This window comes from Coenobita brevimanus, chromosome 55 (assembly GCF_032717465.1).
Source record: "Coenobita brevimanus isolate Jiangsu-jjx chromosome 55, ASM3271746v2, whole genome shotgun sequence".
In the NCBI taxonomy this organism is placed as follows: domain Eukaryota; kingdom Metazoa; phylum Arthropoda; class Malacostraca; order Decapoda; family Coenobitidae; genus Coenobita; species Coenobita brevimanus.
Genome location: NC_137008.1, coordinates 49,192,148 through 49,211,038, shown reverse-complemented (window position 1 = coordinate 49,211,038; position 18,891 = coordinate 49,192,148). Strand labels below are relative to the sequence as shown.

At 42.5% G+C, this 18,891-nt stretch overlaps 1 protein-coding gene across 1 annotated transcript in view; it reads left to right on the top strand.

Annotated features, from left to right (window-relative positions):
- The window catches only part of Plc21C (Phospholipase C at 21C), a 739,135-nt gene that overhangs the window by 490,434 nt on the left and 229,810 nt on the right, over nucleotides 1-18,891 (top strand). Inside the window, exon 20 of the mRNA XM_080273643.1 lies at nucleotides 15,333-15,546. Coding sequence (XP_080129769.1) covers nucleotides 15,333-15,546 — 214 coding nt within the window. The remainder of the gene's footprint in view (nucleotides 1-15,332; nucleotides 15,547-18,891) is intronic.

The window sequence follows — 18,891 nt, the reverse complement described above, 5'->3', positions numbered from 1 at the left end:
CCTCTACCTCTACTCGCCAACCATTCACCATATGCCTTCTTCTTTTGTTCCACAGCTCGTTTCACCTCATCATTCCACCATGCTGTCCCTTGCACACCCTTGCATCTCCTCCTCACTCCACAAACCACCTCACACGCTGCGCTTATCTCATCCGTGAATATCTTACATACGTCTTCCACCCCTTCCATCTGCTCTAGCTCATACCTTCCCAATCTTTCTTCCACTATGCTCTTATACTCTGTCCTCTTCTCACTATCCTGCAATTTCTCCACTCTTCTCACAGGAGCTGCTTCCTCCTGTCTTCCCCTTCGCCTCCTCAACCACTTTCTTTGCAGCTCTACCTTGGCCATCACTAAGTGATGGTCCGAGACTCCATTCCCCCACCCTCTCCACACCCTTGCATCCAACACTTGTCTTCTCATTCGCTCATCCACACACACGTAGTCTATCATTGCCTTTCGTTCAACAAGTTCACCATCCATCCTCCTCATTACTCTCCATGTATACCGGTGGATCATCTTATGACGAAAGTAGGTGTTGGCTATTGCCAACCCCTTACCAGCACAGATGTCCACCATCTGCTTCCATCTACTTCCGCTGGCACACCCCACTGACCAACCACTCCATCCACTCGTACATTCCCGACTTTGCCATTCATGTCTCCAATCAACAGCACTCTCTCGCTCCTCTCAAACTTGTCCATACATGCTTCTACTCTCTCCCAAAACTCATCTTTCACTCTTGCCACCCGATCCTCTGTTGGAGCATACACACATACAATCGCCCATGCTTGTATACCTACTTTCATCCTCACCCATACAATCCTTGCACCCACTGTTCCATACTCTCTTATATTCTCCTTCCACTTCTTGCTTATCATCAGACATACTCCCTCTCTTGCCCTCTCATTCTCACTGACTCCCGCACATATACCTACACCGTATTCCCATTCTCTCATCCTTTCACCTCTCCATTTAGTTTCAGTCAATCCACATATATCCACTTTTGCATCCTCAAGCACCTGGACAATCTCTCTCTCTTTCACTTCATCATTCACTCCTCTCACATTCCATGTTCCTACTCTCAGAATGTCCTTTGTCCGTTCCTTAGTCGTCAACGTATGGTCCGTCCGGGTCCGAGGCGCTTTATTTGCTTTTTTAGTTAGTTCTTTTTACGGGGTGGGGCACTAACCCACCACCAACCCTTTTAGTCGCCTCGTACGACAAGCAGGGATACTGGGGGAGTATTCTTGAAACCCCCCTACCCCCAGGGGGTAGGAAATCGTTCTTACTGTCAGAGTCCGAGAGGAGGCGGTTATTCATCGAGGTGGCCAGGGACTTGCTGTAAGTAGCCAGAATGTTTCATGTTGTACTATTTTCCATACTATATTTACCAGAATGTTTCATATTGTATTTTTTTCCATACTATACTTACCAGAAAGTGTCATACTGTACTTCTTTCCATAGTAAACTTACCTCATGCATGTGCAGTAGGAATGTGTTTTTCAAAGTTCGGTTAGGTTCGGTTAGGTTAGGTTCGGTTAGAGTCCATAAGTACCAGAATGTTTATTAATGTATGAACATACTTCTAAACCCACATTTTATGTTTCTTTTGCATTTATTTCAGTCATTTATGTGCCTTATTGGTGTGATTTGGGTGTTAAATAGGTGCTGTGCATGTCCGGAGGGAGTTGTATAGGTGTTTCTCTGAGTTAGGGTCCGTAAGTACAAGTCCATAAGCTGGGGCCCAATATCCGAACGAAACCAATATCCGAACCTACTGATGGCTCTATTGATCCAGATATTGGAGGGGTTACTGTATATATATATATATATATATATATATATATATATACACACAGTACAATCCCTGCTATCCGGTATCCAGACAAACGGAATACATAGAAAAACAGGAAAATTCAAGGTCTGGTGAATGTGTCGGTAAGCTGTAACTGTACGCCAATTTGAATGGACCGCCAAACCGCCGTTTTATCGTGTCACGCTAGGCTGGGTGAAGTCGGATAAAGCAAGGTGAAGGCATTTCCGGCTAATGTAAATCCCTAGTAAATCCTCTTAACCACCCCTCCTCTCCCCCTGTTTCCCCTACTTGAATTCAGTCATCCTCCACACCCTCCACAAATCATCAGTGTGCTTTTTACTACCAGACAGCAAACAGGCTCTCTTGCTGTTGTGTTGCTATGATAGACATTATTTCTACACTCCAAAATGTGTATAGAGCAAACTAAACATAAGCATGTGATGCTTACCTTGAAACAGAAGCTGGGCATATGCAGTAGACTTGAAAAACGTGAACAATATAAAACACTGATGACTGAATATAATGTAGGAAATTCAGTGATTTATGATATCAAGATCCAAGCATCCAAGCTCAATGAATTTTTCATGAAAAGCGAAACAAGTAAGTCCATTGAAAAAAGGCATACTCTTCATCGTACGAGTGGTTTTGCTTAGCAAGAGTTAAGGGAGCACGTATTTCTGGTCCTTGTATACAAGAAAAAGCAAGAGAGTTTCACAGTAAAATGAATATAGAAGTCGAGTGTGATATCGGTATTGGATGGTTAAATCGTCTCAAAGACAGGCATGGAATTCATAAACCAGACACCTCGGGAGAGCAAATCAGCAAACAGCAAACGCCGGTGCGTTTTTCTTCCTAACCGACTGACTCTAACTTGCACCACATTAATTCATCTTAGAATGCATATGCACTGGCAGAGTTGAAAAAAAAAAATGTTAATAGGAATGAATGCTTACTTTGTTGGAAGAAAAAAAAAAAAAAAAGAAAAAATATGCTTGCACTTTGTACATCATGTATTTTTTTTTGTGCAAAACAGCTGATTGGCGGGTGAGGCAGTGTTGCCATGTATAATAATTATCATATATGTACGATAATATTGCCTTTGGTACGATGTACGATACCATTTTCTATTATGGTATGGTTTGTACGATAATTTTGGGTTGAAAGCTAGCTTGGCAGTAAATTTTGTGGCACGCATAGCTAATCATGCACAGTTGTTGCACAAATTGACAGATGAGTGATCTTAAGGGTTAAGGTAATGGTGATCACTGAAAATACTTCTTTTATTGTCTTGGTGAGTCATCATCTGTAAGAGGAAGCACATTTCTAAGAGTTATCTGTTTAAGTTTTATGGACTGCATTTTGCTGCTAATCAGACTGATTTTCTAGAGTGACACAAAGGCAGTGAATGTATAGTGAGGTTGGATGGTGAGGAGTTGGAAAATGTGAGTACATTTCAGTACTTGGGTAGTGTGATGAGTAAGGATGGAGGTTTGGAGGGTGAAGTGCTTGAAAGGGTACAACAGGGAAGAAAGGTTGCTGGTTCCTTGAAAGCAGTGATAAGAAACAGGGAAGTGAGCATGGAAGTGAAAGAGTTACTACATGACAGTATTGTGATACCAACTCTAACGTATGGAAGTGAAGCTTAGACGTTGTTGGAAGGACACAAGTCAAGAGTGAGAGCAGTGGAAATGAGTTATTTAAGAGGAGCCTGTGGAGTCACATGGAGAGACAGGCTGATGAATGAGGATATAAAGGAGCGTTGTGGTGTGGATGTGGATGTGATAGGAAGCGTTATGAGGTGATTTGGCCATGTGGAGAGGATGGAGGGTGAAAGACTGACAAAGAGAGTGTATGTGAGTGAGGTGGAGGGGGGAAGAGGGAGGAGGAGGCCGAGGATGAGATGGAGGGATGGGGTGGAGAGGTATATGAGAGAGGGGTGTGTGAGTTGGGAGCAGGGCAGTGAAATGGCAGGGGATAGGGCGACATGGAGGCAATTTGTCTGTGGCCACCCCAAACGGGATTGAGGCGTCTGGCAATAGATAGATAGATTTTCATGGTGTGCCCTAAATAGTCTGATACAAAATAAAGTGATAAATATACACCAAAGTATGTCAGTACCTTACAAAATTAAGGTACTGATGAAGATTTATTGTAATGGGTAAGTTTTCAGTAAATACACCAAGATATCAGCGAAAGTTTTAAAATACATCAGATTATTAAACACTATAAAAGTGAATTTAATAGTGTACAATAATTCCACCGAAAAAACGATAATTTTGAAGAGCCGGCATGATAATTCCGATCCAAAAGTGTGGCAACACTGGGGGTGGAATGGTGGCGGTCAGGTGGGGAAGAAATACAGTCGGGGCCAGGACCTTAAACAATGCTCATATGGGGGCACAGGTGTCGTGATAATTCTACAGTGCAGTCTTAACATCAGTTCACCAAGAAATGTTCAAGATTTTATTTCTTTATTTTTTCATTTTTATGAGTACAGTACATACAACAAATACTTCAGTAGTTAACAGAATGGTGCAAAACAGCTGACTGGTGGGTGAGGGGGGGAATGGTGGCGGTCAGTTGGGGCCGGGACCGTAAACAAAGCTCACATGGGGGCACAGGTGTCATGGTAATTCTACAGTGCAGTCTTAACATAACATCAGTTCACCAATAAATGTTCAAGATTTTATTTATTTTTCCATTTCTATGAGTACAGTACATACACCGAATAATTCAGTAGTTAACAGAATAGAGTTATGCATTTTGCAGTACTGTTAGGCATTGCATGCACGTGCGTTATGGTCATGGTGTGTGTTTACGAGGCAATTATTCTGTTGGAATCTCTTAGTGTGGCCCTTGATGTGAGTGATGAGTACCTGAAGTGTATTTACTGCTGTGAGAATTATAGCTTTTGTATAGACTTAATTTGAATATCAGAAGTACGGGAATAATCTGTAACCTGGAAGGTAAATTCCCCAAGCCTCCCGGTTAACTGGGATTGTACTGTATGTATATATATATATATATATATATATATATATCACAGTTTATTGTATACCTGGGTTGGTATAACTTGGGTTCAATGGGGATATGTTGAGGTTCAAGGGCCACTAAACCTAGTCTGAAAAACACCTCTGCCATCCACCTATGTCGTAGGCCAGTCCAAGCCTTCACCAAGGGTCCTCCCCTGAGGCTGGGGAACAGCTGGAGGGGCTGGGTGATCATTGCAGGTCTGAAGGAGGTGAGGAATGATGGGGAGAGTGAAGTGGTGAGACCGAGGGACAGTAAAGTGGCGAGGCTGAGGGGAAGTTAAGCGGTTCTTCCACAGGAGAGTGTAGTGGTGAGGCTGAGGGAAAGGTAAGCAGTGCTTCCAATGGAGAATGTAGTGGTGAGGCTGGGGGAGAGCATGATGGTGTGGCAGCAGGAGAATGTAGGGGTTAGCCAGGTGGTGATGAAGAAGAAACGGTCAAGATGGAGGCAGGACATGCCAGGACATAGTATTTGCACCCCACTCACTGATGGCCTTGGCCTTTCCTTGGTGCTGGTGGTCTGCCATGCTTCCTTTTTCTTAGTCACCAGGAGCACGTTGTATGGCCTCAAGTGTTGCTGTAGGCCATATATTCCCATGTTACACCTCACTGGAATTGGGTCCTGGATGTATGGAATGGCCTCATTCATCTTTGCAAGGAACTCCTTCAGTGTCTTGATGTCCACAGTACAGACAGACTCATCCTCTCAACTGTGCTAGCAACCTTCCTGTGCCTTTGCCACCCATTCCATTACCTCAGTGAACTTCTCTGTCAAAATCTGCTCTGTGTGGCTCTCCAGAACTTCTTGCACTTCAGCCTTGTCGACCTCCTTGGACCCTGTCTTGTGCATGAGGTTAAGGAGTCCATGGTGTATGTTCTTCACCATTGGGAACCCTGTGGAGTAAACACATATCAGCCATACTTTCCTCCAGATGGTGTTCATTGTGCCCGGCTGTTTCCCCTACACCAACATGATGTTATTGATAGTATTTTTTGTTATATTTTATCCAAAAACCACCACACTGTGTCAGTCTCCCTCAAGTTGCTCATCCTCACCATTCGTTCCATGATGTGGCAGAAGTAGTGGGCTTTAAAAGTGGTGATGACACCTTGGTCCATGGGCTGGAGTAATGATGTGTTGGGGGACAGGTACACTATTGTAATATTTTCTACCCAGTCCTTCATGGTGTCAGGGTGGCTCAGGATATTGTCCACCAGGAAGAGTAAGAGGTTTGTTGGATCGCTGCAGCTGGCATAGTCCCACAGGTGGGTGGACAGGTAACCTGCCATGTATGAGGACAGAGTGCAGAGGTCAGCCAAGCACTGGAGTTACTTTTCCAAATAACCTCAAGGTTCTCCGTCATGTGCTTTGTCAGTGCCCAGGGGTTCTCCCAGTGATATATGAGCAAGGGTTTCAGCTTAGGTCTCTCTCTCTACATTCACACCATGGAGGAGGGTGAGATGGTCACAAGCTTTGTTGAAGCCTTACGTGTTCTTCCTTGCTTATTGTAGGTCTTTTGAGAAATACATTTCCAAAACAGGCCCAACTCATTGAAGTTTAAAACCAGTTTGGGGAATATCACCCTTTCTGTATGATTGCCTTCAGTTTGGCAGGGAAGGCCTCTGGTGCCACACTGTCAACACTAGCAGCCTCCCCATGCATGGTCACATGTCTAAGGCCAGCACAGGCCTTAAACCACTTGAACCAACCTACACTAACCTTGAACTCCTCTTTTGCCCCCATTAACTTCTTTTACTTGAAATCCATACACAGATTGAGACCTTTTGCATAAATGAAGCTACGATGCAGGGTCTACTGTGCAGTGCACTCAGCTGCGTAGTCAGTGACTTGGGGCTAAGATACGAATAAATGTGTGTGGGTGTGGATGAGTAAATTGGGAGTGTGTTGTCCAGTCTTGGCTATCTCCTTTTCTTTGGGGGAAGCAGCCTAGGTGTATAGACAGATAGACAATGCGGGGGCTGCATCGCTCTATTAAGTTCATTAACCCCCCCCAATACTAGGAGATGCTCCATCTCCTCCATAATGGCACATAACAACTAGGGATCCATGGATCCCTAGTTTTTGTTACATGCTTAGCAGTCAGGGTAGATGTGTTCTCTGATGCTGCTAGGACAGCAGCAGATTTTTAAATTATGGTAGAGACTGTAGACTGGGGCAGGACTACAGCAATCTTGCTTTCCCCTTGCCCCTCAGCAAGATAAGTAGCATGATGCTTTCCTTTAGGAGTAGCATCAGACATGATTTCCAAGTCACAAGTTCCAGTATTTCACACCAAAAAGTTCTCTCTCACCTAACATTTAGTATCACACACAACAATAAGAGTTCTGCCCTAAATAGCGCACCAACTAGTTTGTGTAGTGTGATCGCAACAGGAGCACTGTGTACTGTAGTGGGTACTTTAAGCTTTACTCTGGCACTGTCCACATCTACAACTAAAGTATCTATCTTTCTATCTGTCCTTTGCCAGACTCCTTAATCCTGTTAGGGGTGGCCACAAACAAATCACCTCCATGTCGCCCTGTCCCCCACCATTTCATTGCCTTGCTTCCAGCTCACACCCCCCTCTCTCATATACCTTTCCACTCCATCCCTCCATCTCATCCCTGGCCTCCCCCTTCCTCTCCCCGCCTCCACCTCACTTACATACAGTCTCCTCATCAGTCTCTCATTCCATTCTCTCCACATGGCCAAACCACCTCAGTGTGTTTCTTCTAATGCTTTATATCACATCCACATCCATTCCACAATGCTCCTTCACTTCCTCAGTTGTCAGTCTGTCTCTCCATGTGACTCCACATGCTCCTCTCAAATAACTCATTTCCACAGCTCTCACTCATGACTTCTGTCCCTCCAACAAGGGCCAAGCTTCGCATCCGTACGTTAGTGTTGGTATCACTATACTATCATGTTGTAACTTGTTCACTTCCATGTTCACTTCCCTGTTTCTTATCACTGCTTTCAAGGTTCTTCCTTGTTGTACCCTTTCAAGCACTTCACCCTACAACTTCCATCCTTACTCATCTCACTACCCAATGCACTCACATTTTCCATTTCCTCCTCATCCAACTTCACTGTACATTCACATACTTCACATTTCCCAAAGACCATAACTTTACTCTTCCCCTACATTTACCTTTAGATTCCGTTTCTTACACATTCTTACAAACTCATACACCAAGCCTTGCTGCTCCCCTTCTTCTTCACTTAACAACACAGTATCATCTGCAAACAACAGCACAGGGAGTTTCCAGACACTGCCCTCTCTCACTAGGGCCACTCCAACATCTACTGCCCTACCTTGTATCTCTTTTATTACCCCATCCATATATAGATTGAACAACCATGGAGACATGACACATCCTTGCATCAGTCCAACCTTCAAATAGAAAAATTCACTCAGTTCATTATCCACATGCATTGCAGCCTTAGCACCCTCATACATACTCTTCACGGCCTTCAGCAACTTCCCATCTACTCCATATATTCCTAATACTTTCCACAATCCTTGTCTATCTGCCGTGTCATTTGCTTTCTCCAAATCCATGAAGGCTGCATACAACTTCTTTCCCTTCCCTAGAAACTTTTCCACTAAAGATCTAAGAATGAATAGCTGATCTACACAACCTCTTCCCTTCCTAAAACCTCCCTGTTGTTCTCCAACTAATTCCTCTGTTATTTCCCCATCTCTGTCAATAAGTATCGTACTACAGTAATCCCTCTACTATCCAATGTAATAGAGCCAAAGGTATGTCTGGAAAGTGGGCCCCTGGCTCCTGGACTGGTACTTAAGGATGCTAACCCATCCTAACTTTGAAAGCCACCTAAATAACTTCATACCAGACATGAGAATGGGAGTGCGTTAGTGGACATTTGTGCTGGGAGGGGGTTGGTGATAGCCAATACCCTCTTCAGGCATAAAATGATCCACAGGTATACATGGCGAGTGATGAGAAGGGTGGGTGGTGAACTGAATGAAAGGAAGGCAATGATTGATTATGTGTGTGTGGATGAAAGGATGCGAAGATGTGTAATGGATGCAAGAGCTCTTAGAGGTTGGGGGAGTGGACTTTCTGACCACTACTTGGTGGTGGCCAGAATTAGAATTCAAGTAAGATGGAGGAACAGAAGAAGGGAAAGACGAGAGGAAGGAGTAGTTGCAAGGAGAGTGGAAAGGTTACAAGAGGATGAGAAAAAGGCAGAGTATAAGAGAGAAGTGGAGGAATGATTGGGCAAATATGAAGTGGAGCAGATGGAAGACGTGGAAGGTGTGTGTAAGATATTTACAGAAGAAATATGTGCAGCATGTGATGTGGTGTGTGGAAGGAAGAGAAGACGGAGGGGGTTCAAGGAACAGCGTGGTGGACTGAAGAGGTGAGACAGGCTGTGGCACAAAAGAAGAAAGCATACAGTGAATGGATGAGAAATATGGGCGTGGAAGAAGTTGAGAGGCGGAAGAGAGAGTTATATGTAGAAAGAAAGAGAGAGGTGAAAAGATTAGTAAGAGAAAGAAGAGAGTGGATGAGGAATTTGGAAGGAATTTGAGTGTAAAGTGGAGGGACTGTAAGAAAATGTTCTGGAAAGAGGTGAAAAGAGTAAGACAGGGTGGAAGTGAAGTTAGCAGGGGAGTGAAAGATAAAAATGGTAGATTACTAGTGGAGAAGGGAGCAAAAGTGAGCAGATGGAGAGAACACTTTAAGGAATTGTTGAACGTAGAGGATGGAAGTAATGCGACTATAAGTGGCTGGGGAATGGCTGGGAGAAGGAGGGAGGTGAGAAGACAGGAAGAAATCAGTAGGATAGAAGTTGTGGAAGCAATGAAGAAAGTTAAATTGGGGAAAGCCCCAGGAATTGATGGAGTGTGTGGTGAAATGCTGAAGCATGGGGGAGAGATAGTAGTAGAATGGATGTGGAAGATGTGCAGATTGGTCTGGGAGGAAGGTAGAGTCCCGGAGGATTGGAAGTCAGGTATAATTATTCCCTTGTACAAAGGAAAAGGGGAAAAAGAAGTGTGTGGTAATCATAGAGGCATTTGTCTTCTTAGTATAATAGGAAAAGTGTATGGTAGGATACTTATTGACAGAGTTAGAGAAAGAACAGAGAAATTAGTTGGAGAAGAACAGGGAGGCTTTAGGAAGGGAAGAGGTTGTGTAGATCAGATATTCATTCTTACATCTTTAGTGGAAAAGTTTCTAGAGAAGGGAAAGAAGTTGTATGCGGCTTTCATGGATTTGGAGAAAGCATATGACAGGGTGGATAGACAAGGATTGTGGAAAGTCTTAAGAATATGTGGAGTAGATGGGAAGTTGTTGAATGCTGTGAAGAGTATGTACGATGGTGCGAAGGCTGCAGTGCGTGTGGATGGTGAACTAAGTGAATTTTTCTCTTTGAAAGTTGGGTTGAAACGGGGATGTGTCATGTCTCCATGGTTGTTCAATCTTTACATGGATGGGGTAATAAAAGAGGTACAAGGTAGGGTAGTGGATGTTGGAGTGGCCCTGGTGAGAGAGGATAGTGTTTGGAAACTCCCTGTACTGTTGTTTCCAGATGATACTGTGTTGTTGAGTGAAGACGAAGGGGAGCTGCAAGGCTTGGTGGATGAGTTTGGGAGAGTGTGTAAGAAACGGAATCTAAAGGTGAATGTAGGGAAAAGTAAAGTGATGGTCTTTGAGAGAGGTGAAGTCAGTGAATGTACAGCGAGGTTGGATAGTGAGGAATTGGAAAATGTGAGTACGTTTAAGTACTTGGGTAGTGTGATGAGTAAGGATGGAGGTTTGGAGGGTGAAGTGCGTGAAAGGGTACAGCAGGGAAGAAAGGTTGCTGGTTCTTTGAAAGCAGTGATAAGAAACAGGGAAGTGAAAAAGTTACTACATGACAGTATTGTGATACCATCTCTAATGTACGGAAGTGAAGCTTAGACATTGTTGGAAGGACACAAGTCAAGAGTGAGAGCAGTGGAAATGAGTTATTTAAGAGGAGCCTGTGGAGTCACATGGAGAGACAGGCTGACGAATGAGGATATAAAGGAGCATTGTGGTGTGGATATGATAGGAAGTGTTATGAGGAACACACTGAGGTGGTTTGGCCATGTGGAGAGGATGGAGGGTGAAAGACTGATGAAGAGAGTGTATGTGAGTGAGGTGGAGGGGGGAAGAGGGAGGGGGAGGGATGGGGTTGAGAGGTATATGAGAGAGGGGGGTGTGAGTTGGGAGCAGGGCAGTGAGATGGCAGGGGACAGGGCGACTTGGAGGCAATTTGTTTGTGGCCACCCCAAACGGGATTCAGGCGTCTGGCAATAGATAAAATAGATAAAACCCTATTCACACCAATAATGGACATAAAGCCTGAAATAAATGAAAAGGAACCAAAGAATGAGGAATCAGAAGTGACTGTACCTCAGCCAGAGTACTTACAGCATGTCTGTGGCCGCGTTTTCTGAGGATTTGGCAGTGGTGAAAATGCTTTTGAAGCACGTACAGTACTCCAGTGTTGTGCTGCATTTAATTCTTTACACTGTGAGTTATAATTGTTTAACACTGCACATTGTTCCTAACTGCATCATGGCAGTTTCAACCACCAGTTTCAACCGCCAATTTGCACTCCGAAGTTGATCCTTTGTGCTCCAAGTTCTAATTTCTTAACACTGCACAACACTGTAAATTCCCGTGTGGTCTAGTGACGAGGTATTGCAGTTTATTCACAAAAAATGAGCACGTGTGGCTTGCATTGTGATAAGCATCTACTCACCATCGAAGTTAGGCAGTAACTGTTTATGACGGGGAAACAGAGTTGCCAGATCGCAACGGCCACATTACCAAACTCCTCAATTTTCATTACTAAATTTAACTTTTCATTACCAAACTCATAAAGCTAGCATTTATTCTTCACTAAATATATATACAAGTGGAAATACGTGTAATCATTCTTCTTATAATTTACAGCATGTTGATTATTTTCATGCTATGTAGGCTAGGAGATTAATCAGAGAGAGCAAACAACCCACCATCTCCATCCTGTATATCATCATGCATGTGAAAAATCCATTTAATAATGCATTATTCTGATTCATTACCAAACGAATTTTTCATTGCCAAATTGGCCCACATTTGGTAATGAAAAATACCAAATGGCAACAGTGAGAGGGGAGGGGGGAGGAAGGAAGGAGTGAAGGGGCCATGGTGTAAACCAGCTGTTCAGCTCTGCGCGGCAGTTTCAAATTATGGGTGGGAAAAAATTTGGATTTTGAGCAGATTTTTTTCTTTTTTTGGCCATTTTTGGGTTCCTAAGGTCCAGGCCCACAATGTCCGGTGGGGTGTCCGGAAAGTGGGCGTCTGGAAAGTACGGGGATAACTGTATACCGGTATACTTTTCCTATTACACTAAGAAGACAAATCCCCCTACAACTAAACCGTACTATTAAACCACTACACCAGCATGTGGTAGCTGCCAGCTGTAAACAAACTATGAGTGGTTTGTGTGTTCATCTTGCATGTTTCCAAAATTTGCAGAATATGTATGCAAGTGCTAGAATGATGATGGCGATGGTGCCTCTGAGAATCTCGTGCAGATTCTGTGGCACACAATTTTTTTTTTTTTTTTTTATGCTAGGAAGAAGGAACCAAAGGCCACGAGCCCACAATAACTGTTCCTTCCAAGAGAAAAACAAAATACAAGAGAGAGCCAAATTCCAGATCCGATCATTTCGAGATGCCTGGACACTGCATATGAAAGACTGGAGATCATAGCTAGCAGGAAATACAGACAGAGGGAGACAGTCCAAGAGTTGACCTGTTGCATAAATGAAGGACTGCAAGTAATGGTTAACTCTTGCATTAGAGAGTTGGACAGAAAAAGGATGAGAGGTTGCTGCTAGACGGGTGCTACGTGCCCGTCGTAGAGCTGGAGGGATGCAAGCAGACAGTTCAGAGGAGCAGTGACCATTGACGTAGTAATAGAAGAGAGATAAAGATGCAACTGTGCAGTGAAGAGAGAGAGGTTGAAGGGAGCCAGTAAGAGGAGAGTTAATGAGATGCAAAGCCTTTGACTCCACCCTATTGAGAAGAGCTGTATGTGGGGAGCCTCCCCACACATAGAGCTGTACTCTACACAGGGGCGGATAAAACCATGCCAATAGCTAGCTGTCTTAGCCAACATGGCTTCCCAGTGTTTACATTTGTTGTGATCGTCTGCCTTTCTCTCTGTTTTGTTTCCTGAAAGAACATTGCTACCATCAAATAACAGTGTAAATTTGTATCAAATAATGCAGTATGTGATATTAAGTTAAATGATAACTTTTTATGTGTGAAATACTGAAACATCTGACATGGAAAGTGTGGTGCTACTCAGGGTTGCTGAGGGCAATTTTTTTTTTTTTTAAATAGGTTTTGTGATCATAGACCCCCTCCCTATCCCCAGTGAAACCATGTTATATCATCTCATTATATAATAAACCATTTTGCAAAAGTTTTTCACTTGATGTAACTGTGTCTTATAGTGAATCGTGACTACCTCTGTAGTAACAGTACAGGGTCTTTCAGAATGATTGAAACCCATTCAACCAGACGAGGCCCCAAAATGGGTTTCAAACATTCTGAAACACCCTGTAAATATCATTTATCATTGCTACATCACAAAAACCATCTAAACTACTTTATTCTTGTTGTTTTTAGCATAATAAAAATGTTTTTCAGCATTAAATTACCCCATATAGCAGTTAACACACCAAGGTACTGGAAGCCATTGTGTTAGATCACTGTGTACTTATCAGTTACTATGGTAACAGCATGCCTTATGGTGACTAGCTTCCATGCATAAGCAATCCTGAAGCGTAATAATGCTTTATGCACTCCACAGTCACAGTACAGTGCCTCAGTAGATACTGGTGATAGAAATAAGCTTTTTATTTTATTGTAGTAGTAATTCAGCATACAGTAAATAGAAGTGCACGTAGAATAATTTAAGGGTAAATTTTATGTAAAAAATGAGAAATGTTGTAGAATTTTGAATTCACAGACTAAAATTCATTGCTAAGAAGGCTGGCTCACTAGGATGAGAAATATGAGAGAAAATGGTCATCTCGTTCACAATTAGGAGTAGTAGAATTGGTGTAAACATTGTCAATCCAGTCCCTCCAGTTTCTTATGGGGTTAATATTCAGGTATTAGGCAAAAAAAATGAGTGTAAAAATGTGGGCTCCAGACCAGTTACTTTTGTTCCCTTTTATTATTTTATGTATCTGTGGGGGCGCACACCATCCACTCACTTGATGTAGTGCTGCTTTCGGGTGTCTGTCCTTTCCTCTCCCCCATCCTTCTTTCCATCCATCCTCTTCTGTCTTTCTTTCCTTCATTCTTTCCTCTTCTGTCTTTCTTTCCTTCATTCTTTCCTCTTCTGCCTGTGGGTGACTACACTCCCTCTTGTGTCTTTCTTTCCTTCATTCTTTCCTCTTCCTTCTGCCTAGGGGTGACTCTACACTGAGTGACAAGCCAAATGGTTTCCTGTACACCAGGAAACCATTTACTATGCTGGGTGGTAACCATATAACCAAATTTTGGCACCTGGTGGTTAAGTGGGTAATTATGGCGCTCCAATCGGATTGAGCCGGTGAAGGTTTATATCCAAGGGATGGTTGGAGTTTAAGGCTCACATAATGCCACTCAGGGATGAGTGAGGCTTGTCACTCTCATCTTAAATGCCAGGACCAACTTGCCTAGCCCCGGGCTCCTACGCTCCTCATGGGGCAACGTGGGATTAGATGATGGATGGATAGATGGATCTGGTTACAATGGGGCTTTGTTATTGTGGTAGTTTGTCAGACAAATTAACTATGATCAAGGTTGGACTGTACTAAATCATGGTTGTATAATACTCAGTGAGCCCTAGTTATGAAGTGCTGTAGCAGTGAATCTTCTTGGTTACTAGTCAGAATGACCATCTGGTCTCATTACACTTGAACATCGACTGAGCCGAAAGGGATTAGTGATCTTTATCAAGTTAGAACAAACTTGCAATAGTTACAAATCATGTTACCACAAATCACTCTCATGTTAGTACCTCCTAGGGTCAGTGGTAGCCACCCATCTGCTGCTGATAATGTACAATAAATACAGTATTCATATATGCTGATGTTTAAGTTGTTTTGTACAATAGGGTATATGGTAGCATTATTTCAAACCCAAACTCCTAAATGTTGTTGTTAAAAAGTTAGTTTCTTTAAGATGTCTCTACTGTGGTACTAAACGTTGTTATAGTTTTGCCTCTGGAGTGTTTCATCAGTTTCTGTAAGGATAATGATGTGCCATAAACCATTATTTTTTTGTGCTGTATTAAACTGATGTGGAGCATAGCCTGGTCATTTAATTTTCACTGTTTTGGACTATGAGAGTATGGCTATTGGGATGTGCATCTCACAAGGATTAATACAGGACCATTTTTTACTGTTATATTATTTCTGTGGACATTACTAGGAGGGAGGTGAGGGGGAGCAGTCACACACACCCATTAAGAAAACGGAGTCCAGAGTAACTCAGGGTGGTGCAGTTGTGAGTGGAGGAGGTGAGAGCAACCTGGCAGCAGGAGGAGAGGAAGGGCCAGGCAAGATAGCAATTAAGACCAAGAGTAATGGGGAGGTGCCAGACCCTGCCCCCACCACTACCCATGAGACCACTCCCCTCGGCACACGTAAGCACACATCTCTCTTGCATGTTCATTGCTAATATAAGTACAGTTAGGGACATAGGTTCCCATAAAATTCCACTACATTAACTTCTCACTTTCCTTTCGTGGCTAATTTTCCTAATCTGTGAGAAACTTGAAATGTTTTTGTGACAACAGGTGACTACCTTTGATATGGTGAATCTGGAAACAAATTAGTGGACATTCCATGTATGCAAAATAGACATAGTGGAATAATAGAACTTATGGCCTTGACTGAACATAAGTCCCCAGGACAGTTGCACTCAGTAGCCTTTTCTCTGTATGTGCACACTTTGGCCAGCACATAGAATATTGAGTACACCCTACAGTATGTAAATCCCAAAACATAGTTGCACTCAGTAATACGCAGGCGTACCCCGATGTCTAACTGGTGTGTGTACCTATGACAGTCATTGGATATCGATTCTTTTGGTTTTTGAAGCAGTTTTTCCTGTAAGTTTCTTGAAAAATACGGTACAGAAGATGCATTCCACCACCCACCCAAAACTCACAAATATGTAAAGTAATATACCAGCAAAGGACATCGAATGAAACTGGTAATGTTTATACCAAGTACAATGAGTGTCTATAGGATTTATTTATACTAAAAGCACTATGCTTAAGTCTTCATACAGTAACCACTTTACACAGACCCTCTGTCTTATTCATTTTTGCATCACATTCAAAGGTTATAAAAGAAAACAATGAAAGATAATTCAATAAAGACAAAGTATACAAGAAATTAGCATCCCTTGCCCTCTAATCACTTGCCGAGACTGTTTACACAAGCCAGTGCAGACAGTTTTAACTTTTGTGCCTCTCTCTCTCTCTCTCTCTCAGTTCGGGAGTGGAAGCGCAAGTGATTTTGTATTTTTGCATGTGGGTTCTTTTTATTTATAATATATATATATATATATATATATATATATATATAAATAGATTAAGGGTGGTGATGATTATGATATAAGGGAAATCCTTGCATGCTGTGATTTTGTATTTTTGCATGTTTTTTTTTTTTTTTTTTTTTTTTTTTAAATAGATTAAGGGTGGTGGTGATTATGATATAAGGGAAATCCTTGCATGCTGATCCCTTGATTAAAGATAAATACAATGCTTCTTTTTGCAATGATGAAAATGCATGAACTAAACCCTATGCATTTCACATTGCTGATGGTTGGATTGTTGGAAGAGTGAAGCAAGGGAAGCACCACACGGTGGTTATCTGGGGTATATCCCCTATTGTGCATCATTGAAAGAACAAATCATCGGTTTTCAATTAATTGATTATCGGGGTATGCCTGCTCCAATTTCTTGTACATTTGTACTGTCAGCACATGTGGATTAGTAGGGCCTCAGGCCTTGGGTGGCTTGTCAGCATCTCTTCCTTATTATTTAAGTTACCTATATACTATTACTACATTAGCATTCCTAATTAACTGGTCTATTAAAAATATAAAAGGTCACTAGAATAATCAGGTGTAATACAAGTGTTCTCAGAATGTGGGTTGCAACCCATTTGGGTTCATTAATAAGGCTCAGGTTAGTCACAGGATGACTCAAAATGATTTGTGAGTTTTTGACATAAACTCATAAATTTACACTGCAGATGCCAGATTATATTGTACTCTTACTACATATGGACAGAATATCTCTTACTGAAGTGACTAATAAAGGCTTTATAAAACTGAGGGTTAGAATGTCGTAAGTGTTTCCCATGATGTCATCTTTGTGTGGAGGTCTAAGCTTCCTCTTTTTAGTATGATAATAGTAGTTTTAGTCCAAGATTCACTTGATTATGAATTGTGTGGACCACTGGCTGAAGTTGTCCCTTGTCTGCAGTCCTCTATCCTCCTACAGGAGGACAGGGAGGGAGGGAAATGACATTTGCACATGGTTTATCCAAAAAGAAACCAAACTTTTTATATTGCACACCAACTAGCCTGCCTAATGTGATTGCGATGGGAGCACTGTGTAGTGGCAAGCTTGATCTTTAGGCTAACACTAGCTGCATCACCCCCATCGCTTAGTCATTGAGTTACACACACTTGAGTGTGTGTGTGTTTATTGCACTAGATGATCCCTGGGCTCCTACGTTCCTCATGGGGCAACGTAGGGCTGGATGATGGGTTGATAGATGGAGGATTTGTTGCAAGTTGAACAAGGCAGGGTCCGGAAGAGCAACATGTGTGTGTGAAATTCTGTTTGGGAAAACTTTCATGGAGACAGGCCCATGGAGGGGATTGTTTGAACCGTACACAATGTTGCAAGTGATTCCATCGTTTCAGATCAGGAAGAACATCCACCGAAGACAGTCCCAAATCAGGATAGACCTCCACGGCAAGAGACAGCACTCATGTTGAGAAAGTGCGTGCTGTGATCTGTGAAAATCGTCGCCTGACTGTCTGTGATGTAGGCATCTGTAAAAGTTCATGCCTTCAATTTTAACTGAAAATCTGAAGACGCATTGTGTTGCCACAAAATTTGTGTCACATCTGCTGACAGATAAGCAAAAAAAGAGAACTGTGTCACAGTCAGTCACGAGCTGTTAGAGTGTTTGAATGCTGAAAGTTTTTGAAAAATATAACATGTGATGAAACATGGGTGTATGGCTATGATGTTGGAATAAAGTCAGTTGTTGCATGGGGTTAGAACATCGTCACTGTGACCAAAATAGGCATGTCAGAGTCACCCAGATGTGAAGGTGATGTTGATCGTAATTTTTAACCCGCGCCGTCCCGGCGACGTGAATTAACACGGCAACATTGCAAGGTCCCTAATTTGCACAATTTTCAATTTTCGCGAGTGATTTAGCGAGTGATTTTTGGCATATATACACGGGACACCTTCCTCTATTCCTCTACAAGATGCCAAGCAGGAACAATGCCTTACACTGCATAATCTCTCCCCCCCCCCCTGCACGCCATTGTCTCAGCAATTCACCTGTTACCAGTGACCTGGCCAATAAAGACATTCAGGGCCAGAGTGATTCCCCAATCGATGACAATGTGGAGGACAATTGTTACATAGCATTACAGGAAGAAACAGTCAGAAATGATGATCAGGTAATGTGGGAAAAAAAAGGTCATGAATGGTGATGAGTTAGTGAGTGAAACAATGCTTATAATGCCTATATTACTGTTTGAAAACCAATATACTCTTGTACTACATATAAATTCGTACCAATTAAGTAAATAAATACTGTTTATGAGTGGATAAAATAGTTACCCTCCCATAGAACTCGTTTTCTTTGGTGCAGGCCTGTTAGAAAACCCAGTCAGGTAAGGAAGTCTATCTATCTATCTATCTATAGCCCGATGCCCTAATCCCGCA